This window comes from Mustela nivalis (assembly GCF_964662115.1).
Source record: "Mustela nivalis genome assembly, chromosome: 5".
Taxonomy (NCBI): domain Eukaryota; kingdom Metazoa; phylum Chordata; class Mammalia; order Carnivora; family Mustelidae; genus Mustela; species Mustela nivalis.
In genome coordinates, this window is record NC_139024.1 from 2,191,488 (window position 1) to 2,219,378 (window position 27,891).

General features: G+C 54.5%; 1 protein-coding gene and 2 long non-coding RNA genes across 11 annotated transcripts in view; 2 read left to right on the plus strand and 1 right to left on the minus strand.

Annotated features, from left to right (window-relative positions):
• Positions 1 to 27,891, plus strand: part of LOC309864746 — a 133,920-nt gene that overhangs the window by 59,242 nt on the left and 46,787 nt on the right. The gene's annotated exons all lie outside the window — the stretch shown is intronic.
• CCR6 (C-C motif chemokine receptor 6) lies at positions 48 to 27,839 on the minus strand. Of its 9 annotated transcripts, XM_082730504.1 has the most exons (7): positions 16,593 to 16,863; positions 16,393 to 16,510; positions 15,534 to 15,622; positions 14,976 to 15,070; positions 3,220 to 3,325; positions 1,456 to 3,120; positions 48 to 1,225 (listed from the first exon to the last, which is right to left on the minus strand). In XM_082730504.1, exons 5-6 carry the CDS (start codon positions 3,226 to 3,228, stop codon positions 2,002 to 2,004), a joined length of 1,128 nt encoding a protein of 375 aa, XP_082586630.1. In that variant the 5' UTR covers positions 3,229 to 3,325; positions 14,976 to 15,070; positions 15,534 to 15,622; positions 16,393 to 16,510; positions 16,593 to 16,863; the 3' UTR covers positions 48 to 1,225; positions 1,456 to 2,001. The 9 variants fall into 9 exon arrangements, with proteins under 9 accessions (XP_082586630.1, XP_082586632.1, XP_082586629.1 ...); XM_082730506.1 differs by lacking the exon at positions 15,534 to 15,622; XM_082730503.1 differs by lacking the exon at positions 16,593 to 16,863 and having other exon boundaries at positions 16,393 to 16,523.
• LOC309864751 lies at positions 20,346 to 21,760 on the plus strand. Its single transcript, XR_014311741.1, has 3 exons — positions 20,346 to 20,622; positions 21,133 to 21,201; positions 21,527 to 21,760. It is a non-coding gene; the product is annotated as an uncharacterized lncRNA (long non-coding RNA).

The window sequence follows — 27,891 nt, forward strand, 5'->3', positions numbered from 1 at the left end:
CGCTGTGATCATATTTGAACACACACGTGAGTGTGACAAAGGTAGGCCCGTGTATACAGTTCATTTATTAACAACAGACTGACAAGTCCTGAGTCACCGTCCCTGAGGCACCGCCCCGTCTGGCCAGAGAACACAGTGGAATGGGGTTTGCAAAGGGCCGAGCACCGGCCACCAGCAGACACACGCAAGGTCTGGTCAGAGCCGGACGCTGGGAGGACATCTGGGGAAACCAATGAAATAAAGATACCAGAACCGTTAAAGAGCCATCTGGAGCCGCTTAATAACGGACCAAAATCCACACGGTTCTGTGTCTCCCGAGGGCACTGACACGTCCTCACACCAAACAGCAAGAAACAACGATGATATTGGACAAAATAAAGTCTGTATCCTACTTTAGAAACACTTTTATTCAGTACGGCTGAAATTAAATGGACTGTTGCATAAAGAAGCTTCACTTTTCTGAAAATTCAAATTATACAGAAGAGCTGATTTCCAGCTGTGTCACAGTAAGCGAGCTATTTCCTGCTTAGAGGCACAAACTTCTCTCCCTACATCCTCTGAGCGCATCCGGGACCCACAAGGGGCGTGCATGCAAGTCGGCCGCCGGGCTCTGCGCGCGGGAACCCACGCTTACAGCCTGGGAGGGCGGCCGACCCTGGAACGCCTCAGCTCCCGAGTCGGATCCCTGATTCCGGAAAACCGTTCCCACTTCATGCACCAAAGGCCTTCATTTTGCAAAGCCAAAATGATGTTTGAGACATACAGACTCGGAACCCTAAGATGGCACTTTGGATTTCATACAGAGGTGCGCGTCAAGCTCATGAGAACGGCAGAAAGTTTCAATAACAGATATCTCAGGGCTATACATGTCAGCATCTTTGTAACTCACGTCAGTACCTTCTAACGCACGCCTGCATTTTTGTAATGTGGTTTGTTTTTTTCTACTTGTGTTCATGTGTTTACAAAGCACTCTCAAAGCTTGAGTTCTAGGAACTTTCTAGAAGTTGAAGACAGTTGTTAAAATCGGATTCCATGATCAACCTCAGACTTTGGGTAAAAACCAAAGCCAGAAGCAGAGAGGCAAGCTCGAGCCCAGCTCCCTGTGGCCCCTGATGCCCTTGGCTCCAGGGGCTGCTTCTGCTTCCGTGGATGTGGGAACAAAGCCCTTTCTGTATCGTCTTGGGGAAGCTTCCTTGTGCTTTTTAAAAGAAGGTAATTTAAACACCTTACATTCTTTTTTTTTTTTTTAAAGATTATTTATTTATTTATTTGTCAGAGAGAGAGTGAGTGAGAGCGAGCACAGGCAGACAGAGTGGAAGGAAGAGTCAGAGGGAGAAGCAGGCTCCCTGCGGAGCAAGGAGCCCGATGTGGGACTCGATCCCAGGACGCTGGGATCATGACCTGAGCCGAAGGCAGCTGCTTAACCAACTGAGCCACCCAGGCGTCCCAAAACACCTTACATTCTAAACTGCACTGTGACCCCCAGTTTCACTGTGATTTGTCTGACAATAGTCACGAAGCCCTCTGTGTGCTGAGTGTGTGCCGTTAGACTGCGGCTCATGGAGCTCTGCCAGCCCGACTTTCGGAGAATCGGCGACTGCAGAGAACACTTCTCCGGGGAAATAAAGCCAGCCTGCCCTTTCCCGATGGCCTGTTACCACCTCGTCTTCCTTATCCTCGGTGACAATGGACACCGGTGACAACCACCACCGTCCGTCTCCCCCACCACTTGGCCGGCTCGGGTGGAATGTTTCACCTTCTGCCTAAGATGAGGGGTGCAAGGGCTCTTACGTGATTTTTTTTCCATCTTGGGTTTCCCAACCCTGTGCGTTTTGCTGTGATCAAAAGAGGTCATGCTCACAAGATGCTTCACGAATATTCCCGAAAATGTCTGATTCGTAGTCCCGGGGGTCCGTTTTGGGGAAGGCCAACCACAGGGGACCCCCGGGGTCCCGAGTCCATGTCCGCAGTCGCCCAGACCTCGGGCCTGCTCCGGGCCGCTCACATGGTGAAGGACGACGCGTTCTCGTTGTCCACGGTCTCGCTGTTCTGTCTGGAGACGAAGCTCTCCGAGTGCAGCCTGGAGCAGGAGAAGCCCGGGGACTTGCGCCGCCGCCGCACACACCACAGGTCCTTCACGATCTTCAGAAAGTAGCTCCTAAACTTCTGTCCGATGAAGGCATAGAGCACGGGGTTGAGGCAGCAGTGCAGGAAGGCCAGGACCTCGGTGATGTTGGTGGCGTAGCCCAGCAGCTTCTGGCCATGGCAGGAGCGGTTCATCCTGCCCAGCTGCGCGGCCGTCACCAGGAGCACCATGTTGTGGGGGATCTGACAAGCCAGGAACACCAGCACCACCGCGATGATCACGCGGATGGCCTTGTGCCGCTTGGAGTTCTGGGCCTGCACCAGGGTCCTGACGATGAGCGCGTAGCAAAAGGTCATGAAGAGCAGCGGGATGGAGAAGCCGAAGAGGAGCTGCAGCCCCAGCACGAGGAGCTTCCACCTGATGGGGTCGGAGCCCTCGTGGTAGCGGGGCTCGCACACGGCGCTGTCCTGCACGTGGTACTTCTGGTTGAACACGAAGGTCCAGACGGAGATGAGCCCGGACGCCGCCCACACCAGCAGGCAGATGGCCCTGCGGTGCGCCAGCGTGCGGGACCGCAGCCGGAAGGACTTGGTGGCCTGCACGATGGCCACGTAGCGGTCCAGGCTGACGCAGGCCAGGAGCAGCATCCCGCAGTTGAAGTTGACAGCGTAGACGCCCTTCATGAGCTTGCACGTGGCATTGCTGAACACCCACTCGCCAGTGGCGTGGCTCACGGCCCAGAACGGGAGGGTGAGGACGAACAGGATGTCCGCGATGGCCATATTCAAGAGGTACACGTCTGTCATGGACTTGGCTTTCTTGTAAAAAGCAAAGGTGACCACCACCAAGACGTTGCCCAGGAGGCCAAAGACACAGATCAGGGAGTAGGCCACGGGCACGAAGAGCCCAGAGAAGCTCCGGACCTCCTGCAGGGAGCACAAGAAGCTGTCACCGTCAGCTGAGTAGTCCGAACTGTTGCCCGACCCAAAGTAGTCCTCGCTGAAGTTGAAGCCGGCGCTGAGATTCATCGCCTCCTGGTAGGTGAACGAAGGTAGAGTTAGCTGTCGTGTGACCTGCGGGGAGCCACGGCCGACCGACACGACTCTCCCGGCCAAAATAAAACGGACGCTCACCTCACTCATCGCGGTGCTTGTCCTCGGCAGGCGGGGCGGGCGGGGAAGGAGGGACGGACGGCCAGGCCCTCGGGCTCACCGGCGGGGATAAGGCGGGGACGAGAGGCTAAGGAGGAAAGAAAGCAAGACACTCTGTGAGCGAGACGGGCGTCCCCAGGGAGCCTGGCAGTTACGGGCTGGCGTTCTGTTTCCCTTGGACACAAAGAGTACATGGCATGCTATTTTGCAGGAAAATAGTCCTTTAGAACAAGCATGGGCAGCCTCTTCCTGCAAAGGACCAGACAGTAAAATATTTTAGACTCTGCAGATCCTGTAGTTTCTGACCCAACAACTAGAATCTGCCCTGGTGGCTTGAGGGTGACACGGACAACTTCACACGTGAACGGGCTTGGCCGGACTTGGCTGTCACGGCTACAGTTTGTCAAGCCCAGATCCATGGCGTGAACAAGGGAGACGCAAGCAGAAGCTCAGATTCCGATCCGCACAGAAATCTTGGTGCAAAATGCAATGCAGTGACACTCAGCAGGATTCTGGTGAACAAAATCTATGGGACTGTGGATTGCATCTAAAACACTTATGATTCACAGTCCTTGCCTGTAAATAGTGTGGAGTAGGATTCCGTGGCTTCCACCCAGCTGGGCAGGTGAGAATCCCTTGTAGAGTTTTTTCAAGTTTGAACGTGAGAGTCATTCTCAAGATACGCGGAAGAGGACCCCCTGGCTTGAAGGGCAGCAGCAACGTACATATGTATCTCTTACATGACACAGATATTGCCCTCATGCCCTCAAGCGAACCAGCACCAATCTGCTGGGGAGACCCATCCTAATCGTCAGAAACCAGACTGCAGACAGAAAGGTAAGAGACGGTCAGTGGGCAGGTCCCCTCGGTCCTTGGAGAACAGGCATGGGGCCAGCAAAGGGATGGCAGAGAAGATGAGCAGGTGGAAAGGAATCGTGAGTGCTGAGTGTTTGCCCCTCCACGGTGGGGCCGACCCCACTGGTTCGAGGCGACATTCACCAACTGAGCTGCACGCGGCAGTGATGTGCGGGGAATGCCCAGAGGGACAGCGCACAAGAAGTCCCCGAGATGAGTCAGGACCGAGCGGGGGCAGCGAGAGGGAGGAGGAGCACGGAATGACAAGCCTCGGTGCACGGGCGGAGACTCGATCGTGCTACGCCACTCGGTCCTCACCTGTGTGGTCAGCGTCACTACCCGACATCTGGGGGAGGAGGTCAGTGTGACCCAGACCTCAGCCTGAGGACTCCCTGAACACACTTCTCATATCACTTGATTCTCGTTGTGTTGTTGACGCAGTCACAGGTCAGGGGGCCCCAACCCAGTTTCCTCCCTGACATCTGGAGCCATCACTTGGGAAGCAAGTCTTTGCTGCCTCTCAGCCATTGCTCTGGACGTGACACTAGGGGCGGGGCGGGGGGGGTCATCTGTGCACGTCTACAGTGACCTACAGCTGTACATTCTCACTGCGGACTCCAGGGCATGCAGAAAAACCACAACATAAAGCCTTGGTGTGGCAAAACCATGTAAGAGACAAACACGTCCATGTGAGTATCGCTGGGACATGTTCAGTCCAACAGGACTGCGAGATCTATTCCGCCAGCCGTGACGGAGTCACGGAAACCAAATGTACCTACTGCATGAAACAAACAGAAACACCTGGAAAATACATGAAATAACAGTTTTCAGACTGTTGGGCAACTGATGTCCCAAGACTGTGGTCTCTGACCAGAAGAGAACAGGAGAAGTGAGCATGACCTGAGCTCTGGGAAGCTCCCAGCTCCCACAAAAGCAGTTTCCAAGTGCAGAGCATGGGGACAAGCTGAGCAGGGAATGGGGACCTCGCTGAGGACACAGGGATCAGAGTTCTGGGAGGTCAGGGCAAGATGAGGTGCGGGAGAGGAGGGAGCTACACACAGAGAAAGGGGAGCTGCAGAGAGGTGTCCCTGAGAGGAAGCAGTGCAAAAAGAGTGTGAGAAAGGAGAGACCTAGAAATCCTCAGAGCCCTCGTGGGCTAGAAAGAATTCTTTCCCACAGAAGGCGTAACAGCACCTTCTAAGTCCCAGGGGATTGGAGAGCAGCCTCAGAACAGCACTACTGGAGGAGGAACACGCCTAAAATCGCCTACAGTGACTGTTACTGTGAACCTGCCACAGCAAAGCTTGAAAGAAAGTCTCAGATGACCCGTCTGATTCCAGTAACATCACTACATCCCAGAGCAAAGCCCCAAATCATTTAAAGACATGCCATGAAATGCAGCCTTCAGTCATGTAAAATTCATGTCAGGCATCCAAACAAAAATTTCTAGGCCACTGGAGTCTGAATGTGCGTGCGTCCCCGAAATTCATATGCTGAAGCCTAATCCCCAAGGTGGGGGCATTTTGAGGTGGTGCCCCCCACTGCCACTCATGAATGGGATTCATGTTCTTTCAAGAAGAGACAGCTTGCTTCCTCTGTCTGCCCCCCCTCCTGAAGACTGAACCGGGGGGTCCTCGCCCGATACTGGGTCTGGGGCACCTGAATCTTGGACTTCCCAGCTTCCAGAACCGTGAGAAATAAAGGCATCCTGTTCAAGCTACCCTCTCTGTGGAGATCTGCTACAGCCTCTCACACTGACCATGACACAGACACTCGAAGAAACAGGGAGCCATGACCCATGGTTGACCCGAAGAAGCAAGAATGACTGAGATAACAGACGACCTGGTAGCGACGATCCGCCGATCTCGATGCCCCGGAGGGTAGAGGAAGCACCGTGCAATGAAGAAAGTGACAAAAAAATATTAAAAAGACCCAAATAAATGTTCTATAGATGAAAGACAGAACACGTAACATGAAATAAAGCACTGATGAGGAGTAACATATGCAAATCAATTGTCATCCAATGCCCTAGCAATACTTGGAACGTTTGGCAGTTGGGACTGGGGAAAAAATTATAATCACATCAAACCTCATGAAGTAAAATACTGACAAGGACACCTTAAATCCTTACAAGATTTTATAGCCGAAGGCTATAAAACGTTGCTGAGAGAAATTAAGATCTAGGTTACAGGAGAAGTGCATCAGGTTCAAGATTAAATAATCCAATAGTGAGATGTTGTTCTCTCCAAACTGATCCACAGATGCCACACGATCCAAATCAAAATGGTGTCAGGGTTTCTGGAAAAAACTGACCGGCTGATCCTGCAATTTATATAGAAATCCAAGGGACTAAGAAAGGCCAAAACCGTCTTGAAAAAGGATACAGAATTCTAAGATTCCTACTACCTGGTGTCAAGACACACTATGAAGCCACAGGAATCATGGCAACATGGTGTTGGAAACAGAATAGATGCAGAAATCAATGGACAGAACAGAGTTCAGAAATAGACCCACAAGTCCAATGGCCAACAGATTCTTAACAAAGGTGCCAAGGTAATTCCAGAGGGAAAAACAATTTTCTCAATAAACGATGCAGGGCCAATAAGGTGTTCATGCATAAGAAGTCGATCTTTTCTTTTCCTCATGCTACAAACAACAACAAAAACTCTAAATAAATTATAGTACTAAATGTGAGAACCAAATCATAAACATCCAAGGAAAACAGAAGAGAAAATCTTTGTGCCCTTGGAAATGGTAGGTGTCTCATCTAAGCAGCAAAACGTATGCATGAGCTGTAAAAAAAAAAAATGAAATAGAAAATTGATAAATTAAAATTGATCAGAATTTAAGGGGCACCTGGGTGGCTCAGTCAGTTAAGTGTTTGCCTTCAGCTCGGGTCATGATCCCCGGGTCCTGGGATTGAGCCCCATGTCAGGCTCCCTCCTTGGCAGGAAGCCTGCTTCTTCCTCTTCCTCTGCCTCTTGCCCTGCTTGTGTGCATGTAAACACATTCTCCATCAAATAAATACATAAAATCTTTTCAAAAATTTTTGTAATTGATCAGTATTTAAAACATCTGCTTTTTGAAAGACACTTGAGAAAAGTAAAAACAGATCATGGAATGGGAAAAAAAAATTGTGACCTTGTATCTGATCATGGATCATAACCAGAATATACGAAGAGCTCTCACTATTTAACATCAAGAAGGGACAGGCAAAAAATGTGAAGTGAGTTCACCAAAGGAAATACATGGGTGGCAATTCCTTATGAGAAAACTTGTTCGATGAGATTAGTCATTAGGGAAATGCAAATTAAAAGTGCAATGAGATACCTTTTCTCACCCACTCGATGGCTAACATCAGGGGCAGACAAGACAGGAGGCAAGGACAGAGACGTGCAGATGACCCAGCAGTCCCATGGCCACACTGAGAAGACCACGGGCCGATGTTCTATGAGCTAAACATGCACTTACCATGTAAACCAACAGCTGACTCTTAACGTTTTTAGCCAAGAGAAATGAAAATAAAAGACTAGTACTTGAATGTTCCCAGCGGGTTTCTCTGTGACAGCCCTGGATTAGAACAGAGGCTTCTTTCATCAGCGGGTGGACAGATAAGCAAACTGTGCCGTCTCCGTATCACAGATCACTGCCCCCCAAGCAAGAAGCAGAGTCCTGATGGACGCGCCAGTGGGGGCGGCGATGGCAGGGGCATTTGGCTGGGTGAGGAATCCAGACATCCAAGACCAGGAGTGGCGTTATGCCATTTACGTGAAATTCTAGAAAAGGCAAAGCAAGAGTGGTGGAAGTCTGGTCCTTGAGTGTCACGCCTCAGGGACGAGAAGACACCGGCTGAAGGGAGCACAGGGACCTTTCTGTAGTGACAGAAGTGTCCCCTGTCAGGATCGTGATCTTGCTGGACACACTTGTCAAGACCCCTGGAATCAGATACTTCAGGCTGGTGACATTCATTGTACATAAATTAAACCCCAAGAGAGCGAATCCAGTAACTGCACAAGGTCCAGACAAACATGCTGGTTAGGACAACAGATGCTGTAGGTCAGGGTCCCCCCGAGGAGGGAGGGGCATGTGACAGGTCTGTGAACAAGACAGGACTTGAGGCAGCCGCGGGAGTAGGGAAAGCACTGACTGGGGGACGTGGGGGGACATGGCAGGGGGCCACGGAGCTGCTGGAGGGAGTGCTGGGGGGAGCCGTGGCCGGGTGCGCGATCACAGAGGGACAGACGGCGTGCCAAGCTGAGGGGGGCCTTCGGCCTTCCCATGGGGGGAACATGACGACATTCGGCCCACGTGGGGGCTGGTGGCCACGAGGGCCGGCAGCAGAGCAGCTGTGAAAGGGGGCATCCTCGTGCGCTCCAGACTCGGTGCCCAGCGGGAACCCCAGCGGGAACCCCGCTTCAGAAAAATGGTTCCTTCAACCACACCCGGACCTATAATGTCTTCTGAATTCATGTTTAATTCCGCTCAACGAATGTCTATGGGCTGTCTGCGGAGGATGACACGGGGCACAAAGATGAGTCACACGTGAGCCGCAGCCCGGAGCCTCCGGCAAACCGACCGTGGTAAAGCCGCGCAGGCCGGGCCGCCCCGGGAGGCCGAGGGTCCGAGCGGCCGACTCGTGGCCGGTGTCCGCCCCGGCGCAGGGGGAGCGGGTGCTCAGGCCGGGCTGGGGACACGGGGACTTGTTTGCCTGCTCCGTGTGAACAGTCTGCAAGCCTGGACAGCGGCGAACTCGACGCTGCTGTGGTTAAGCATCAGCGTTCTCGAGAGAAAACACCATCGTCAAGTTTAGGTGGATGCCAGTGAGTCGTGTGACTGGAAATGATTCAGCGAGCCCCAACCACCACCGTCACCGCAGGCGCATGCACAATGTGCTGAGGAAACCGTGCTGGGGACACACTGGCATCTGGGCCACCACAAGCCCTGAGGAAGCCCACACATGCTTTTCTGTGCAAGTAAATCACCTCAGGTCCTGAGTAGCAAATGTCGTCTTTTTGGAGAAATACGTTCTGAACTTCTTTGTTACAAGCACCAAGATGGTAAAGTCATGAAGGCATTTCTGACCTTCTCCACTGAACAGAGGGGGATATACTGTCTTATCTACCGGGTTGGTGGCCGCCGCTGGGGACGCGTCCACTCTCGCTGAGCCGACAAACCCACAGTCGAGAAGCTTCCGGACATGGAAGGCCTTGCCCCACCTTGTGTTTGAAGCTCGCCCCCCCCTCGCTCTCGCCCTGGCTAGCATGTCCTCGCCGGCACCAGCTGTCCTGCCAGCTCTTACTGCCAAGGCAGCAGGTCACACAGAAGCGCTCCGGGGCTCAACTGATTTTAAAACGTAACTTGTCCATTTTTGAAATTCGAGTATTTCCTAAGTCACCGTCTCTCCCAGTCGGGAATACGAACACTCGTCCGGAACCAGTCGCTGTGAAGAGAATCTGTGGGACGAAGTGTTCGGAATTGTCCCCGGGAGGAAGTCAAGTCCTCTGGGGGGAAACCGTGACGCCGCGCTTAGAAAGGCGGCTCTGTCCGCTGGCTCTGCGGTGAGGAGCCTTCCCGCCCGGGGCCCCGCCGCCGCCGCAGGGACCCAGCAGGTGGCTCAGGCCCCTCACAGGCTCTCGCCCCCTCGGGCCCCTGGGGTCTCCCGTACCGCCCACCGTGGCGTGGCACCGAGGGAGATGCGGGACGCGGGAGGCCCAGGTCCGAGACCGAAGCCTGCGGAGTCCGGGGAACGGACGGCGGAGGAGCTCCCGGAACTCGCCCGCGGGGAGAGGGTCTGCGCCCTGGGCCGGCGCCGCAGGAGGCTGGCGGGGCTTAGGAAGGGCGCGGGGGGGGGGCCGGGGCGCACTGCGAGTCCGCGGTTGCACCTGCCACCGGCCAGTCCTCGCGCCGTGCCGTGTGATGTAAGGAACGACAGCCAGTCGGTGACCGCCCGCAGAAGACCCTCCCTGGCACCAGGCTGGGCTCTGTCCGCAGCCCGGCGCTACCCGCCGTTTTTATGACTGTGAGCGACAGAAGCAGAGGAAGCAACTCATCAGGTCTGAAGAGGACACGGCGCCCGAGGCGAGAATTATTAAACTGGACGACAGAATCCGTGTGGAAGAACTAGGACAGAATCAAACAATCGGCCGCATGTCACAGGGGGACATTCCGTGTGCAGAAGCAGAGGTTCTGCGCTTGGGTTTCAATGGTCATTACGCAGGTTGAAAATGGAAGTTTGGCAGCGGAAGCCACGGGAGGAGACTTACTCGGCCGTCACTCCACCGAGAGACGGCGGGGTCTGCGCGGCGTGAGCTACACGCCTCCACGGAAGGTCCCGTTGTCCACATCATACTGCCCCTCGATCACGCGCTGCTTGCACACTCGCTGACAGACACGTGCTGGTCGCACACTCACTGACACACTGCACACTCACCGACACGGGCTGCTTGCATGCTCACCGACAGACACAGGCTGCTCGCACGCTCACCAAGAGACACTCTGCCCCGATAGGGTCAGTGCGTGCAGTTAGCAGAAGCAGGGCCCCAGAGGTCCCCACGCCTCGTCCCCAGAACCTGGGGAAACGTGCCTTCCCGGGCCACGGGACTGCGCATCTGAACCTTGCGATGGGGAGGCGACCCTGGACTGCTCAGGTGGGCCCTGCATCGCTTCGAGTCCTTGGCAGCGGGGATCGTCCCCGGCCGCGATGGGAGAGGGAAGGAAGGAAGGAAGGCAGAAGGGCTCGTCCCTCGCTGCTTTGAGGACCGAGCGGGGGCTGGGTTCTGGGAGCTGGGACCGTCCTCCGCGGCCCCTGACACCCGACATGAGGAACGCGGCTCAGTCCCCAAGGACCGAGAGCTGAATTCCGGCCGCAAGTCTACCGAGCACGGAGACAGGTCCTGCGTTAGAGACTCAGGAGGGAACGCCGCCTGCCAACAGCTCCCCCAGCCTGGTGGGCCCGGCCGGACGCGTGACCGCGGCGCTGTAAGGTACTCGTTCTGCGTGGCTGCAGTGACCTTGTGATGACAGCAGTAGAAAACTAAAACTCTGCTCCCTAAACGCATCCTGCTAAGATTAATTTGTTTGCTTTTTAGGTCAAATCAGTGAAACTCTGAGGTTTAGGGGGAGGTAGGTGAGAGACCCACCCACCGTGCTCCGGTCAGACTTCCGCGGTGCTTCTGACTGCCTGATGGGCAACGTGAGCCACGGGAATCGGGTGAGACCCAGCGGCCAGGCGGAGAGAAGCGACCGCCCACTGCGCATGTCAGCGCCGGTCACACGGCCTGAAGACCACCACGGCTCAGGCAGAATGAAGCCATCGAGTAACCTGCAGGGTTATCACGTGAAAGAGGGTCTCGCCTTGCACTCCCACGAGCGGAGGTTACACAGACAGACCGTGGCGTAACATCAGAAGAACGGCTGGGCCATTGAGCGAGGCCGGCCCGGGCTCCCTCCAGAGATGCGTCTCCGTCAAGCACCGTGAGTCTTCCCTGAAAGTGAGGTGGCGAGGGCAGCACCGGACCCACTAAGGCAGCATTTCTGGAGTAGAACTCTGGAAAGGAAGGCTTACAGCAGGCTGCACCTCCGCCTTCTAGCTGGGGCTCCAGGGACCGTGAACCTGGACCAGCCCTCCTTGGAAATACAGTAATGGCATTTGCCAAAGACAGAAACCTGGGGGTCCCCATCGAAACATCTAAATGAGCTTTGGAGCAGATGATACCCACATTTCTGACTACACACGAACAGGATTTGACAGACTTGGAGCTCTGTCCACGGGGGGACAGGAATCAGACACCCGGGGACGTCTTCTCTTTGCAGGACGGGTGGGCATCAACTGGGGACCTTTCTGACATGTTTTCACACACATTTTCCACAACACCTCATGTTCACTGCTTACTGAAGCCCGTTTTCGGCGAGCCATGGCGAACGGTTTGGGCTCCTCCGGGAATGTGCCTGGTGCTCCGCTGCGTCTTCTGCATTGTTAGAAAAATGGGACGTTGGCAAGAGCCGTGGGTCCTGTGCATGTCTGCTTTGACCACTCAACAATTGGGGTCCACACAGTCCACATTACTCTCGCCCGTACTCATGTGTGGTCAAGGGACCAGAGCGCTGGACTAGACCAGCCTCCGAACGTGGTTCCCAGGAAGGCTCTGAGCGGAAAGAAGGGAGAGTGGGGGGGAGATGGCTCTGTGGTTGGGGAGTTTGGGAAACGCCGCGAACCGCGTCCGGCTCTTGGACACCAACCCAGCAGCTTCCTAGGGGTTTCCTCGCTCCTTCAGCGCCTGCTCGCACAAGCAGTAACAACCTCCCAGACACAGCGCAGATGAGAGCCGGAAACTGACTGCTGGGTTGCTCCCTGCTCGAGGACGTGCTCAGAAATCAACTTTCATTAAAAGATACACCTTTGTGGGGCTCCCTTTCCTGTTTTAGAGGCTCATGACGATAAATTAAATCTCATGAGACCTTTGCAAAGTGTTACTTTAAGAAAAATTCAGTGTTACTTAATGAGAGTCACATTTTTTAAAAATAGTGTTGAAAATGTTAACGTATATTTTATTACAGCAAGAGAGGGACTTCTGGTAGGATTTTAGTGACCACATGCAAAAGAGTCCCAGAAACTAACGGCTAATTGACTGAGTCATTCACAAATGAAATGAACGGGGTGCCGGAGAGGCTCAGTCCCTTGGGCCTGCAACTCTTGGTTTTAGCTCAGGTCATGATCTCAGGGTCATGGGGTCCAGCCCCTTGTCAGGGCTACGCACTCAGCCCAGAGCCTGCCTGAGAGTCTCTCTCTCAAATAAATAAGTAAGTCTTTAAAAAACCAGAAATCTGATACTATATGCCCTAAAAACCAGACCAGCCCTGGAAGCCCAGGAAATGTTGGCAGCCCACGCGCCACAGTGGAGAAGGCAGGCAGCGGTCCACGTACCCCCAATGCAAGCACGCCCCCCCTCCCGACCCGCACAGAGGAATCCCACCGCACCTCTGTTCTTTGAACTCTGAGGGCCTTGGGAGTTCCTTAGTCACCTGACCAGGGGCAGGTGGGACACATTTCAGGTTCTTAGCAGCAAGCATCCTCACTGGGACCAGCTCACACATGCTCAGGCCGGTCACGCTCTGTGGGGACCAGGAGTGGGTGGCGGCAGGCAGAGGGGCCGCAAACGGGAAGTAGGAGCCCCTAGAGAAGAGACAAGGTCTGGAAAAGCAGAAGAGGTGCCAGCACACTGACTTCCACTCCTGGTCCTCCGGCCAAGGTTAGAGCCTGCCCAAGAAAACTAAATCTGGGGAAAACATTAATAAGACATCAAAATATTATCAAGGAAAACTGCTAACATTTTCACTGAACACGTTGAACAGTTAAAAATTGAATGGAAGCAGATTTTAAATCTGTGCTTACTTGCACAAACAGCAACGGCCCAGAGGATACAGAACAAGAACTGAAGCGTGCGTGTGTGTGCACACACCTGTGTGCACAAGTGTATGAGGGTAAGTAGGTTGTGTGTGTATGTGCGTGCGTATATGTGCTGTGCGCGTGTGTGTTTGTGTGCACACATGTTGTGCATGCGAGTGTGTGTTGTGTGAATACACGTTTGCATATTGGTGTTGCACGTGTGTTTATGCATGTGCACGTGTGAGAGCACTGTGGGGGTGTGCTACAACAGGGGGCCCAGTCACAGTTGCACACTGGACACCAGGGATCACTGCTCTACATCCCTTATCTCTTTTAACAAAACCCTTGCAGGTAGACACTGTACCCATTTTCAGATGGAAGACTAGAGGGCTGTTCACTCTGAGCATTCTAACCCACTTTGTCTTCACGGGGTCTCTCTGAAGGACAGTCAACACTCAGGGGAGCTCAGATAATATGTATATTTTAAAACCTTTTAATTGATATCAGAATCTCCTGTCCTGCAACCGTAGCTACTCAATAAAAGTACATTTTCTCAGCTCACCTGAATCATGGGCACATAGATAGTGACAGCCAAGCTGGAAGTCTAGGCTGGCTCCCTTCTGCTTTCAAACAAAACTAGTTAAGACAGAAGCCAGGAGGTTTTTCCTAGTGGTTTGCCTATAGGTTTGTAATGTTTTTTTCTTTTGGTTTTTCTGCTTCTTTGGAAGCTCACTTTTATATTTTCTTTTTTGTTTGCAGAAATCATAACTTTCCTCATTGTAAGAAAAGCTCCAATACAGACCTTGCGTTTATCTCTTCCCGGTGCTGATCTCCACAATCTCTGTTTCTGTTTCTGCTAAGGGCAGTCTTGGGGAGGGATCTGGAGCACTGGAGCAGACCCTCTCCAGGACCACACACACTCTCCCGTGGTCACGAGACACTCACTTCCGAATCATTATGGCATTTGCAGCCATTATCAGAGTTCTTCTGTATTGCCCTGAATCTCATAAAAATTTCCACCCCATCAACTCCTCTTCAACCCCTTACAAGCTCCTTCCGACTCGATCCCCTGCCCAGAATGCACACCCACTACCTTCCATCGCACAGATCACATTTGGCATTGGTTTCAAAACATCTCTTAGCTTAGTTTTTCGCTCTCCAAACTTTTTATGTTAAGTAAATGACTGCATCTCACTCAAGACCACCGCCCTGCGGGTACTGAACTGTCTGAAGAAGCAATGCCCAGACCGTGCCCCACGCTCTAAAGCAAGGCAATTGGGATAAATCACTCACTGTGCACTTGGAGGCAAAAAGGAGATTTTGAAAGCACGGCCCTGTTCCTAAAGCCAGAAAGACAACGTCCACAAAACCAAGGCTGTTTTATCGAATGCAACACACTCACCAGGCCAGTGTCCTGGGATTCCTGATGCCACCCAGGCAAGGGTGTCAAAGGAAGGAAGATGCTTTTGAAAGAAGCAAGGGGCTTGGCCGTGCTCACCTTAGAAACGCCGTGGCCCGACGGGCACTGTCCCGTTACGCCCGCCCGGCAATGCTTCACGACGCCGCTGTGATTCTCTCGACAAGACACGATTTCTAATAGCCATTAAGAAAAAAACAGTGAGAGACCAGAATTGGCCAAAAGCAAATTTGCTGAACTACCACTTCCTACTTAAAAGTAACGCCTATTGGCCACATGCAGAAGGTTAACCCTGTGTGTGCTGCGGGGCACAAGCTGATCATGTGACTCCCTGGAAGGCGAGTCCCGCCCGAGGGGGAGCCCAGGAGGTGGGACTCAAGGGTGGCTGTTCTCCTCGTGGTGACTTCGAGCTGCGTTTCCACTCATGGCCACAGTTTGAGCTCAAACCTCCTCCCCACCACCCCCACTCCCCGGGGCCTGATCATGTCCTGTGATGACACTTTGGACACTTTGCAGAGTGCCTGGGAAGGCACAGACAAGTCTGGGAACCGGTACATGTGGCTGTGGTTAGGGCAGCTCCTGGAGCCCCTGTGCCTGGATTTCCCCCAAAATCTGTGCACCCACAGATCAGTTCCTGACCCTGCGGGGACACCCCCAGTTCCTTCCTCTGTCAGATAACGGCCGAGTGCCTCTTGCCTCGGCGTGTCCTGGAAACACGGGGTCGGTCCCTGTGGAGCATGGAGAACAGCGCTCGTCACATGTGAGCAGTTGTTGTGGGACTGGGGCGGAAAGACAAGTCCCAAGAAGCTGGGCACGCGACCTTTCTGAGCAGGCAGGTGGCAGAGCGGAGTGCGCTGTCATTAGAGGGAGCAACTCATGATTTGCTTGGGAAACTCATTTTTAGGGCTGAGTGATTTAAAAAACAGCAAAAAAAAAAAAAAAAAAAAAAAAGCGAACAAGGAGAAAGAGCTCTGGACCTCAGAAAGGTGTCGCTCGGCATACAGTGTCTGCTGTGACTCCAGTCTCAGGAAACACCAAAAGTTTTGTAGCAAAGGGACCCAGAGAGCACTTTGAGCCAGAACCGGACGAGCTAGGCCTGCCAGGCCCGCGGAGCAAGCGTCCCTGCCTCCTCCCCCAGCTCACCGGGACTCGCCCTGCTCCGCTCGGGACTCACCCTGCGTGTCCTGCACAGACGCCAGTCAGCCTTCATGCCTGCCTGTCATCCCCTGAACCCCGCCTGTCCCCGCGCCCGGGTGAGCATGAAATGTGGAGCCTGGTCCCTTGTCAGCTTCTCTCGGGACCTGGCTGACCACGGCAGCTGCTTTTCCTGGCGGAACAGACCGTTCCCTTCGTCCCGTTGTCCTGCCCCGCCCCCCCAAACCCGTCTGCTTGTCTTCTTCCTTCCTCTTTCTCCGTAGATGAAAAGCCTTTTCCTCTTTGACTCTGAGCCACTCACAGGTCTTATGGCCCCGGGGACCCTCACTGCCTTTGTCCCTACCTGACAAAAGTCCTTCTGAATAAAAGTCCCTCCACACCAAGAGGTGCTGCTCTTGGACAGAGCTAAAGATGTCCATCGACGCAGCGAGCCTGTCGCCTCTTCTGTGCGAGAGGAACACCTCAGCTCCCTCACTGCCCCTGCCCTGCGGCGGGCGGACGGTCAGGCCGGGAACTCCTCCTTGCCCTTCCTCCCTGCCTTACCTCAACCCCCTTCACCGCCTCCCCTGACCTCCGAGGTTCTGCTTCTTGCTGTGGGTGGAAGCTGCTGGAAGGGGCCTTCTATGGCCCCAAAGGCCTTACAGAGGAAGACACCGGCCCCCGGGGGAATTGGGGACGTGCACATCCTGTGCTCTCTGCTGAGTCCCACAAACATCCCCTGTGATGGTCTCCTTGGGCGGGCAGGTGGGGAAGTGAGCCTCCTGGGGCAATTATAGCCCCGACTCGGTCTGCCTTAAAAAAAAAAAAAAAAGGAAAAAAGACAGAGAAACAGATCTGATTTCGCTAAGAAACACCAACCCAAAAACAAAAACCCAGGAAGAGGCAGGTTGAGGAAAGGGCCATCCTGTCGCCTCTCGGAGAAGCCGGGGAGCGGGGTCGTCACGGCTCTCCTGTCGCCGCCGGCGCTGGCCGCGCTCCGGGACTCCCGTCGGGCCTGGAGCTCGCGATGATCTTTGCCCCAATATCCATCCAGACCAGACACCGTCCTTAGGAAGCTCAGAGCCATTGTGTGCTCATCTCTCTCGAAACAGGCCTGCGTCGAACCCCCCGAGCGCTCAGCCTGAGGCGACCATCCTCGCACTTAAACAGGCGCCGCTCACTTCACAGACACCCAGAGCCGCGTGAGCCTCGGGCGACACCGGCCGCGGCGACGCATCCACAAGCGCCATCTCCCCAGCTGGAGCCCGGCCGCGCGGGCGGAGCGCTCAGCCCGACGCCGGCTGCGGTTCTAGATGATCGCGCATCCGGGAGGAACCGCTTCGCAGCGTGGGGTGCGCCGGGGGTGCTGCACTGGCCCGAGCTTTCCAGAGGCTCCTGGTTCTAAGCGCTGGTCCCGCCCAGGGCCGGGCAGGAGCCCTCTCGGCCGCGGACACTCGGGAGCACAGCACGCAGGGGAGGCTCTGGCCCCGGACTCGCGTCCGGGAATGCACCCCGGCTCCCGCAAGAGGGAAAAGGTGAAAAGGAAAAGCAGGTACTTGGGAAATGTGTTTAACTATGAATAAACAATTTCTTAAATTGAAAACATTACAAAATCCTAAAAAATGTCCATGATTTCAAGCAACAGTTGTGTAAAGAAAGTTTTTCAGTCAAGTGGATGTCCTCACAGTCTGCCTTGAGCTGTTTCCTTAAGGGAAGACAAAGGACTCAATCAGCTTTACAGATCCTTCCAACCAGAGACCTGAGCCCAGCCCATCAGGGTTGGCCCCGGGCCTGAGGCTGCAACGCGGACGCCCCTTCGGCCGCCCCGTCGGCCCTGGGCCGCTGCTCTAACAACTCCGCCAGCCGCCTGACGGGTAGGAGAGAGAAGTCGTGATCTGGGATTTCTGAGGCTGCACACGGGGCCTCCTGGGATGCATGCTTCCTTCTGGAACCCAGCGGAAACCACACAAGGAGAGGCTGGGTGTAGGCGGTCGGGCAGAGCGCTGCCACAGGGACCCCTGCCGCCAGCCAGGCCAGTGGGACACCACGCAGCCCACTAGAGCCTTCGGGGGACTCTGATACCCGCCGCCCTCGGACTGAAACTGCTCCAGAAGCACTCGGCTGGGCCCCGTCAACCCCTAGAGCCACAAGAGATAATAGTAATAATAACGACAACAACAATAATAATTAATCATTGTTTTGAGCCACAACTACAGGTGGTTTGTCAGCAAAGAGACAACAGGAACGGTTCTCTACTCTCATCATGCGCGCGAGACCTCCCTGAAATCCCAACGGTGCAAGAAAAAGGTTTCAAAATCAAAACAAAACACACATTTTTTAGGAATGACGGCAGGGAGGGAGGGAATAAGAGGAAGGAAGGGGGAGGGGGAGGGGGAAAGGTGGGAGGGACAGAGAGGCAGGGACGGAGGCAGGCGGACGGACAGACAGACGAACCGCCGTTCCTGAGAAAGGCAGCGGTTAGCACAGGTGCGGGAAGCGGGGCAGGGAGAGGGAGGGAGGAGGAATCTAACACCGTGCGTTGGTGGAAAGGTAGGAGTGGGCGACACCGGAAATCGGGTCTCAGACTCAGCAGTGGCTTGGGTCCATGCCACGCTGTTGGATCTACCTCTCTTCTTCCGTATAAAATTAAGAAAACGCTACTCAGCAAATTACATCAGCAAACTTCCCAGTTAGGATAAAAGTGCATTTTACAGGGGGAGTTACCAACTTGGCTGACATCTCAAATTTTAGAATTTACGAAGATTTAAGCTGTACAGGCTTCGTGTTCACTGCCTGCTCTAGCTCTGGGCCTGCAGTTTTGACTCTACGTCCTAAATTATCTGGTCTGAAATTTGTACTCATAAAAACCACTCCAACCTAATCTGCCTCCTATACGTTCATATTTTTAGATAACTACCTCAGGCATGATACTATGTACAGATACGTGGTGCAATTTATTTCCTGACTTTGAGAAACTTACACCACTGGAAAACAGAGAAAAATCCCTGGTGTTAACTACACTGCCGTGTTGGCAAGGCTGAACATGCTTCATCATTGAGAAGACAGTGTTGAGAGGTGGAGCCTTCCGAGGAGGGAAAGAGTGTGTGCTTCTAGCCACTGCACCGGTCCGAGCAGTCCTTGTGAAAAAGGAGGGGCTGGCGCTCAGCCAAGGAGGAGGAGGTATGGAGGCGAACAGCACCCGCACAGAAAGCAGAGACACGAACTGGAACGTGAGAACAGACAGAGGGTTGGGACAGCAGGGGAGCTTTGCAAGTCGTGGAATGATGGGGAGCAAGTTCAGAGAACTGACTGGAGAAGAAGAACCCCCTCCATGACGAGGGAGTCATGCAGGGGAGGGAGGGGTCGCTGGTGGTCTGAAGGCCGGCGGCCAGGTGCTTTGGGCTCATACCTTGACATTTCCCTGACTCAGTGTCATTAACCCTCACAACAAGGTAGTGTTGATGTTGTCAAACTGAAACTCCGAGAAATACAGCAACTTCCTCAAATGTATACGCTTAGTAAGTTGAAGTGCTAAGACTCAAGGTCATGTCCTCTGATCCCAAAGTTCACGCATGTTTGGGGGATATTGTGAAAAATCAGTAAGAAACAAGACAGAGAAGGAGTTAAAATGATGCCGATTTCTCCATCTCAACAGGACAGGCAGAACTGGGAAGAACTGGGAACTTACTTCTAAGTTTCTAACATATTCCTGTGGCGACATTCCAGAGACGTGTGTGAGAGGAAGGAAATCGGTTTCGCGTCCGGCACAGAATGTGCGGGAATGAAGGTCTGTGTAACTGGTCATTCCTGGCGTGAATTTAGATCCGTCTCAGTCCCACGTTAGTCGTTTTTCACGTCAGTCTCCAGGGTCTGTCTCCTCATCGAGAAGATAAAGAGTGAAGGTTTCTGAAAGATGAGTGAGTGTGCGCCGAGGGGCCGTGCGGGGCGTCCCAGCGGCAGCGCCGCCCGCCGTTCTGCACGAGAGCTTGTGACTGAGCCCAGAGGTGTGGACAGCAGGCTGGGAGCGTGTGCTTATGCTTAGGAGCCGAAAGACAGTTGAAGCACTTCAACTTCAACAGGAAAAAAGACCAGAAAGAAGTGGCCAGAGGAATTAACCCAGTGTTCCTGGGCACCTGGATGACAGTCGGTTAAGCGTCCAACTTGTGATTTCAGTCCTGATCTCAGGGGCCTGGGATAGAGCCCTGCTCTCGCTCTCTCTCTCCCTCTCAATAAGTAAATCTAAAAAAAAAAAAAAAAAAAAAAAAATTGGCAGCGGATCCTGGGGCAGGCGAGGCAGGAAGTGTCGAGGAAGGAAAGTGAGGACTGGAACCTGCCGGTGCGACCTCCCGAGCCCGCAGCACCCTTTGCCAGCGACTCTCCGTGCGTGCGGCCGCGGGAGGCCGGCCCCAGGGTTTTCGGAGGACGCGGCTGCGGGGGTGGAGGCCGCAGCCGTGGCCCGTGTGTGCCAACAGGTCGGCCGAGAGACTCAGAGAAAAAGAGTGAAGCCGCAGAGAGCAGCCGACGCGGGTGAAGCTTTCATGCCTCGGGGGTGCCTGGGGGTGCAGTCGGCGGAGCCTTGGATTCTTGGTTTCAGGTCAGGTCGTGATCTCAGGGTCGTGGGATCGAGCCTCGCAACAGGCTTAGCGCGGAGTCCCCTTGGGATTCCTCTTCCTCTGCCCCTCCCCCGCTGCTCTTCCTCTCTCTCAAATAAATCTCTTAAAATGCTTCATTCTTCACCCTAGGGGTCATCAGGCAGCACCTCTGACCCTCACATGGGATCCCCGGGACCCAGTCCTGGGTTCTGCGGCAGGGCTGGGGGTAGACACTGCCCTCTGCCCAGTCCCCCTCCCAAGCACCCAAAGCTCCAGGCCTCTGACTCCACCCTCACACACAGCCGCTGGTGCAGAGGACATAGATCCTGGCCCGCCTGAGCCAGCCGGGGACCCCTGAGCCCACAGGGACGGGGCTCAGCCTTTCACACCAGCACTGACCTCCCGGTCTTCCTTATGGGGCTGTCGGGCTCAGGGTGGCTGACCACGCTGGCTGGCCAAGGGGGGTGGGTGGAAATTTCAGTGCTGAGAGCAGCACAGTTTTTGTCACCCAGGTCCTTGTCACTCAGGTGTCACTGAAGTCCTGGCAGCAAGGATCGGGACCGACGAGCCCATCTGGCACGGTTAGTAGGGCTGGGTGCCTCCTTCCCAAGCAGGACGGGCCTGAAAGCAGGACACTGAGAAAGGAGGGAGGCTTGTTGGACCAGGGGCCCGGGGCAGGGGCCGGGGCTGCCCCCCACAGGACCAGCGCTCGCTGGTCTCACTCTTGGGGGTACCAAATAGACACTTGGGCCAAAAGATAGGAAGAGGAGGAGTCCCGAGGAAACCAGGCTGCCCACGCGAGGGGTCCGCGAGAGCTAGGGGCGGGAAGGCGACCCGGAAAGAGCTCCTACACGTCCAGCCTCCCGCGTGAGGGTTTGAAATTGTGTTCCTGACGCTTTGTGCAAGGCGGCTGCCCAGCTCCTCAGCCATGGGGACACACGACCCCTCACGCAGGACGTTCTAGACACATCTCGTGCCCGGCACAGCCGCTGTTTCAGGGATGAGCTCACCTGAACCAACATCATCCTTATTCAGCGCCGGGATCTCTGGAATGGGGACGTCGAGTCGGCCTCGCGACAGCAGCCGCGTCTACGACACTTTGTTCGAGGTCCTAAACTTAAAGTTCTACCTCTGACCACAATATTCTAGACACAGAAAGTGTGAAAAATGATGAGTTTTTATAAGTAAAAGTGAGAAACTGTGAAAAAACTCTGATCAGAATGTCGGCTGGGAGTACATTCAAATGAGAGCGCGGCTGCCCGGGGTTAGAGCGGAGGACGCGGGCTTTCTGCACGTTCAACAATGAGAGATGTTGTTTGCATATGAAACAATTTCTAAGAACAGGGAAATCACTATTACAGCAACTATTACACATATCACTGCTGGAAAAAATCACACCTTCAAGATCTCTCCTGACCACCTTCCCTGTCCGAGTGTTCCTGTAACGGCAATTTCTCTGTCGGTTTCCAGAACAGGAACGTGCTATTTTGTTTCAAATGAGATGCAGGAAAGGTGTGGGATGTTGGACACTGGCCCGGCTCAGCACAGGAAAGCAGAGAACACGGTATTTTTGACCGAATGAGACAGTCAATAAATAGCTCTTAGAAGCTCTGAAACTAACTTCCAACGGGACTGGTCTCTCAGACTCAAAAATATCACAAAACTTGGGGCACCTGGGTGGCTCAGTCAGTTAAGTGTCTGCCTTCAGCTCAGGTCATGGTCCTAGGGTCCTGGGACCTGAGCTCTCTGCTCAGAGGGGAATCTGCTTGTCCCTCTGCCTGCTGCTCCCCCTCCTTCTGCTCTCACTCTCTTTCTGACAAATAAATAAATAAAATCTTTAAAAAAAAAAAAAAAAACACAAAACTCTGGGTTTCACCAGATTACAGAACGAGGATGACAGAAGGGCCACCTTAGCCCCTGTCCCAGCAGATTGGGAGCTCAAAGGACACCGTGGCCTGGCATCCGACCTCGAGAGCCACCTACGCGTCTGGAGAGGCGATCGGGTGCCCCCGCGTCAGCCACAGCTTCTGAAGGGCATGGGGGAGGGGAGAAGCGAATCATTGCACCTGGGGTCACTAGATCGGAAAAAGCTCAAACTGACAAAAAGACCAAAGAAGACTGACTTAATTTATCGTGTTTTCACTTAATGAAACACACAGAACAGTGGGCAGTGGCTTAATAAAACATGTTTATCTCCCAGCAAGAAATCTGGGAGAGAAAACGGGGCCTCTGAGCAAAGGATTCTGATGTTACATAAACCCACAGTAGTCTCAAGGCGCCTCCCTTGAGCCGGTAAAGACAGCGGCGCCTCAGTTCCTCACCGGCTCGCCGTGCATGACAGGGGAGGGCGCCCAGCACAGGGCCTGGGAACCCCCCAATGCACTGTGCTCCCCAGTGACCCAGATTCAAGACCTGCAGTGTCACTCTAAAGGGAACAGCCACGCGGCGCTGATGCCGGCGCTACAGAAATGAGAAAGGGTCACGTCAAGAGGGACAGTCACAGGCTGCTCCCCACGCCCCCGACAAACCCACCCGCCACACATCCACATACACACACCCTGTGCACACGCGCGTGCACACAACACAACACGCTCCCCACGGGTGAGGCTCGTCTCTCTGCCTCTGGATCTCTGGGGCTGAAAATGCAGCTTCTGACCCGGAAAGCTGGCTGGGGCCTGGGTCCTGTGAACACCGCGCTCGAGCAGGAGGAGTCTCGGGGCCTCGGTTAAGGGCTCGGAACCTGAGGTTCACGAATCTCACCGTCCGCTCGCCCCTAGAACTTCGGGGGTGGGGGTGCACTGAGCCCCCCGCCCCGGGGCTGGGAGCAGCACGGAGGGCTTCCGACCTGGGACCCCAACGCGGGAGAAGGGTGCTGAGTGGGGGTCCCAGAGGCCGCGCCCACCCCGCCCCCAGGACACCCCACACCCACGCGCGGGCGAGCCCGCTCAGAGTAGTCGGGACCCCTTCCTGGAGGAGGTCCTACCGCACCCAGGGCCACCGTCGTGGTGCCGCGGGCCCCGCCCTGCTCCTGGGTGGCCGCACCCCCTCGCAGCCTCCGCGTGTCACCTGGCCTTCGCCTCTCTCCCCCTCCCCTGCGTGCCCTGCCTTCCACACCTGCGGTTCTCTTTCTCCCCACTGCCAGCCGCAGGCTCTGCTTCCCAAACAACGTCTGGAAGGTAGAAAGGAATGTATTTCTTTCCGAAACACTCAGTCACCCCAGGGATGGAATCCTTTTCAGATGGTGAAACCCGGGCGCGGCCATCACGGCCCCTGAGGGTGGGTCGGGGACACCAGAGCAGCCGCGGGTGCCCGCTCTGCCCACTCTTGCTCTTGGAAACGTGCCCTGTGTTACCTGTCAACTAAGGCTGATTGTGTGCAGACCCGTAGTTTAAGACTGGGGACCTGATCCATGAGTTTCCCGCTCAAACAGGTCTCCCGGGCCCATCGGCGACGTGCGGCCCCAGCCCGTGCCCTTCGCAGCCCCCACAGCCTTTCTCCTCTGCAGCCGCACCCCCACTGCACCCGGAGATGGCTCAAATACTCGCCACCCTTTGCTTGTCTACACTGAATGACCCCAGGGTGAGCATATCAAGCTTGTTTGGGAATTCTCCATCCCAGCTTGCGCTGGAAGCCAGCCCAGCAGCCCGCTGCTCCCAGCCTCTGACCCCAGCAGGTGACCTCTCCTCTTCCAATAAGCTCTGCGCTGGGAAAGCCAGTCGCCAGCCTCTCGGAACTGCACCCAAAGTAAGAGCCAGTACCTCCGAGTGTGCTCCCGAGGGCCTCCCCGGGGAGAAACACTCACAAGGTTCAGGCTACGGGCTTTGTGGTGCTTACTCCGGCTGCCGTCTCTCTTGGGGTTCACTTCCTCTTTCTCAGTTTGTCTTGGAGAGTCTGTTATTAGAGAAGAGACCTCCGGATAGAGGAAAGCTCGCAAGGATTAAAACACTTAATAAGAGAAAACAGAACGTCACAGCACGATTAAAGCAGACGTCCCCTATTGTCATCTAAACACAATCACAGTATTTTTTAAATGACATCAGTGCAGGAACCCACAACACGGTGAAACCCATTGCCACGCGTTTGTCACTTTCCCCTGGAAGACGATGTCATCACAAGAACACCTTCCCACAAGTCAGAGTCCGGTGCGTTCTCTTGAACCAGACCCAGGGGTGCACACGTGTGGATGCCCGCTCACACCCAGCCTCGCCCCCTCTGCGGGTCGGGCCCCAGACTCGCCGGCCCTCCTCCCGCCAGCAGCCCGGCCTGGCTCTCTTCTCTGTCCGCACGGGACTGGCTCCCGCCCCGTCCCCTGCCTTCCCTGCCCTGCCATGGCAGTCCACCCCCGCCACAGCCTCACACCTGCTCCGCACACCGTCCGGGTGCAGAAGCACCGGCACACTGTCCTGGAACACAGCCCAGGGCCCACAGCGCGCACTGAGCCAGGGAGACTGTGTTGGGCTTGGGTTTACAGAATCCGCATCTCTCCCTCACGGCTATGGCTCATACGGCCGACTGCCCTCAAAACGGGGTTCCTTGCCAATGCGACAGGCTTTCAAGGTACAAGCCCCCAGCCTCAGGTCCCAAGCACCTGAAGGTCATATTTAACATCTTCATGAGATAGAGAGAGCACAGACTCCGGAATCGAACAAATCCGGACTCAAATCTCTTGGCCCCACACCAATCCAGCGTGCCTGTCCTGAGTCACACCTGCCCCTGGGACAGTCATCAGGACTCCCTAAAATCAATGTGAAGTCTCTAGAACAGCGTGCAGCTCCTAACAGGCCCAATACAAGTCCGCTTGCTTCTCCGTCCCCAAGCCACGACCAAAGTTGCGGGAATAAGCGATCGGTCAAGGTCCGACTCAATGAAGCCGGCGCTGCCTGAAACAGTTACGAAGACGGCGCAAACGCAGTGTTTTCTGAATTCCAAAACAAAACAAAAACTCACCAAGGACAAGTAGCTTTTTGTTCCGCAAATGAGCAGCCACTGAACTTTCCCCTTAAACTTCAGATTTCTTAAATCTGTAGATCTCTCCCCCCGGGTGGAAGCGGCCCGGCCTTCTGGGTGCGGCGTGAGACAGCGGGCAGGCGTCGCTCCAGGGTCCCCCGGCGGTGGACGGCCCAATGCTCACAGCTCGGCCACCTTCTGAGCCACTGCTCTCGCTCTGTGCCCACGGGCCGGGCGGTGGGGTGAACTCCCTCACCACAGCGTTGACTCCGCCGGCACGTACTTCAGATCGTGTAAAGGTAACAAGGGAGGTGGAGGAAGGAAGACAAGTGTATGCAAGTAGGTCACTCGATCATTTCAATTTTACCTACAAATCCTTTTTGTTTCAGAATTATTAGTCTGGGGACTATTTTTTTTGTATTCTTGGAAATTCCAAATTAATTAGAATGATTATAAAGTTCTCTGAAAATCTCCACACGATACCAAATGAACTTCATCATCGACTACCCACGCTTCTATTCTTAAGAGAATAAAAAGCCTGAAAAAAATATGACTAATGTTTTTATGGTAAAAATATAATGACTAGAGAACCAGCGTGTCACAAATCCTGCAGGCCCGTGGCCATCTCCGAGAGCAGGCATAACCCGATTTCAAAGGAGAAACCCCGGCCCATTGTCTCACTGACCCTTTTTTGCAGCGTGTGGCCATCACACCGTGACTTGACCTATTTAGGAAGAGCAGAAACAGGCTTCACAGCCCCAGAGCAACTGCCAAAATTCAGTTTGGGAAAAGCCCTCTGGTTTGAGGGATGACCTGAAATACGTTCTCCACCTATCTAAAATAAATATTATTCAAGCCATAAATACCTCGAGAAAGGTCCCAAAGTGGCCCTTGATCTAAAACACCAGACTCTGTTGGGCAAAAGGGAGACTATACGTCTGCTCTGTCCGAACCTCTCCTTCTCACGTGCTCGTAAATGGTGCCGTGCAAGTTAATTGGCCTCTGTGTAGTAGAAATTAGAAGGTATTTTTCACATTTATTACTTCGTTTAATCCTGACAAACAAGTTGGGTGACGTATTTTACCAACAGAAACATTTCACAGACGGAAGGAGACGAGCACATAGGAATGTCAGTGATTCGCCCCAAAGTACACCCGTCAGGAATCGCGACTTCCGCAAGTCAAGACTCGGGTCCTCTAAGTCCTCTCACGCCACAGCTCAATGTCTTTGCTCCCTCAGCAAGCCCTGAGCAGCCACTCTGGGGCTTTTCCAGGCCAAAGGGTTGCAGCGGCGAATAACGCAGACAAAATCCTTGACCTCGTGGGGCTCACATTCAGTCGTGGGAGCTGCACAGTAGATAAGATACATAAAAAGATGCTTAGTCTGGTAGATGGTGACAAGCGCCGCGGAGGGTCCGATGGGGGTCGCTGAGGCTGCTGTACGTGGAGTCACGGGGCAGGATTCCCGGATACGGCAACACTCGAGTCGAGCCTGGAGGAGGGGTGGGCCTGAGCCGTGCTTTTACCTGGGGAGCAGCGAGTCAGGATGAAGGAACTTCGAGGAGGTGTGATGGGCGTGGCCGCCGTGAGCCAGGAGAGGGCACTGGACGTTGAAGCCAAACAGGTAAGGAGGTGATAGGTTCCCTATGATGGAGCCTTGGAGCCCACGGTGGTGACTTCACCTTCCTGCCGGCGTGAGGTGGGAGGCTGGTGGAAGGTGCTGGGTGGTGTCCCCTGATCCACAAGGTAAGGAGATTACTCCGGGAAAACGTCAAAAATGGATTCGGGAGGCCGAGGTGCAGTGAGGACCCTGGCCCCCGTAACAGACAGTGGGCTCGTTTCGAAGACAACGCCAGCAGGCTCTGCGGACAGATCCAGGGGTTGCTGGATTTGCCGCATCTAATGGTTTGAAAGAAAAGACAGCACAAGGGCGACTCCAAGGTGTTTGCCTGCAACGTTGGAGACAGGGAGCTCATGGCGCGGCAGGAAACACCGAGGCAAAGGCAGGGTGGGGGTGAGGAGACCAGGAGGTTGCTTAGGGACTTGGGAAGCTGGATAAGAAGTAGACGAGCCCAGGGGCGACGTCCAGTACGCGGACGTCTATTTTCCCACGGAGGTCAGACAGGGTCCTGGCTGGAGGCTCGTGCCTTATGCGGTCACCAAGGGAGTGGGCGCGGGTGACAAGACAAGGGGCCCAGGTTCTGAGATCTGAGGCCAAGTGCAAGTGTGCTTCAAGAAGGAGCAGATGGTCCACCGTGTCAGTGCTGCTGGCAGATCCAGAACTGAAAAAAGGGGCCAGTAGACCAATTAGCAGCATGCAAATCA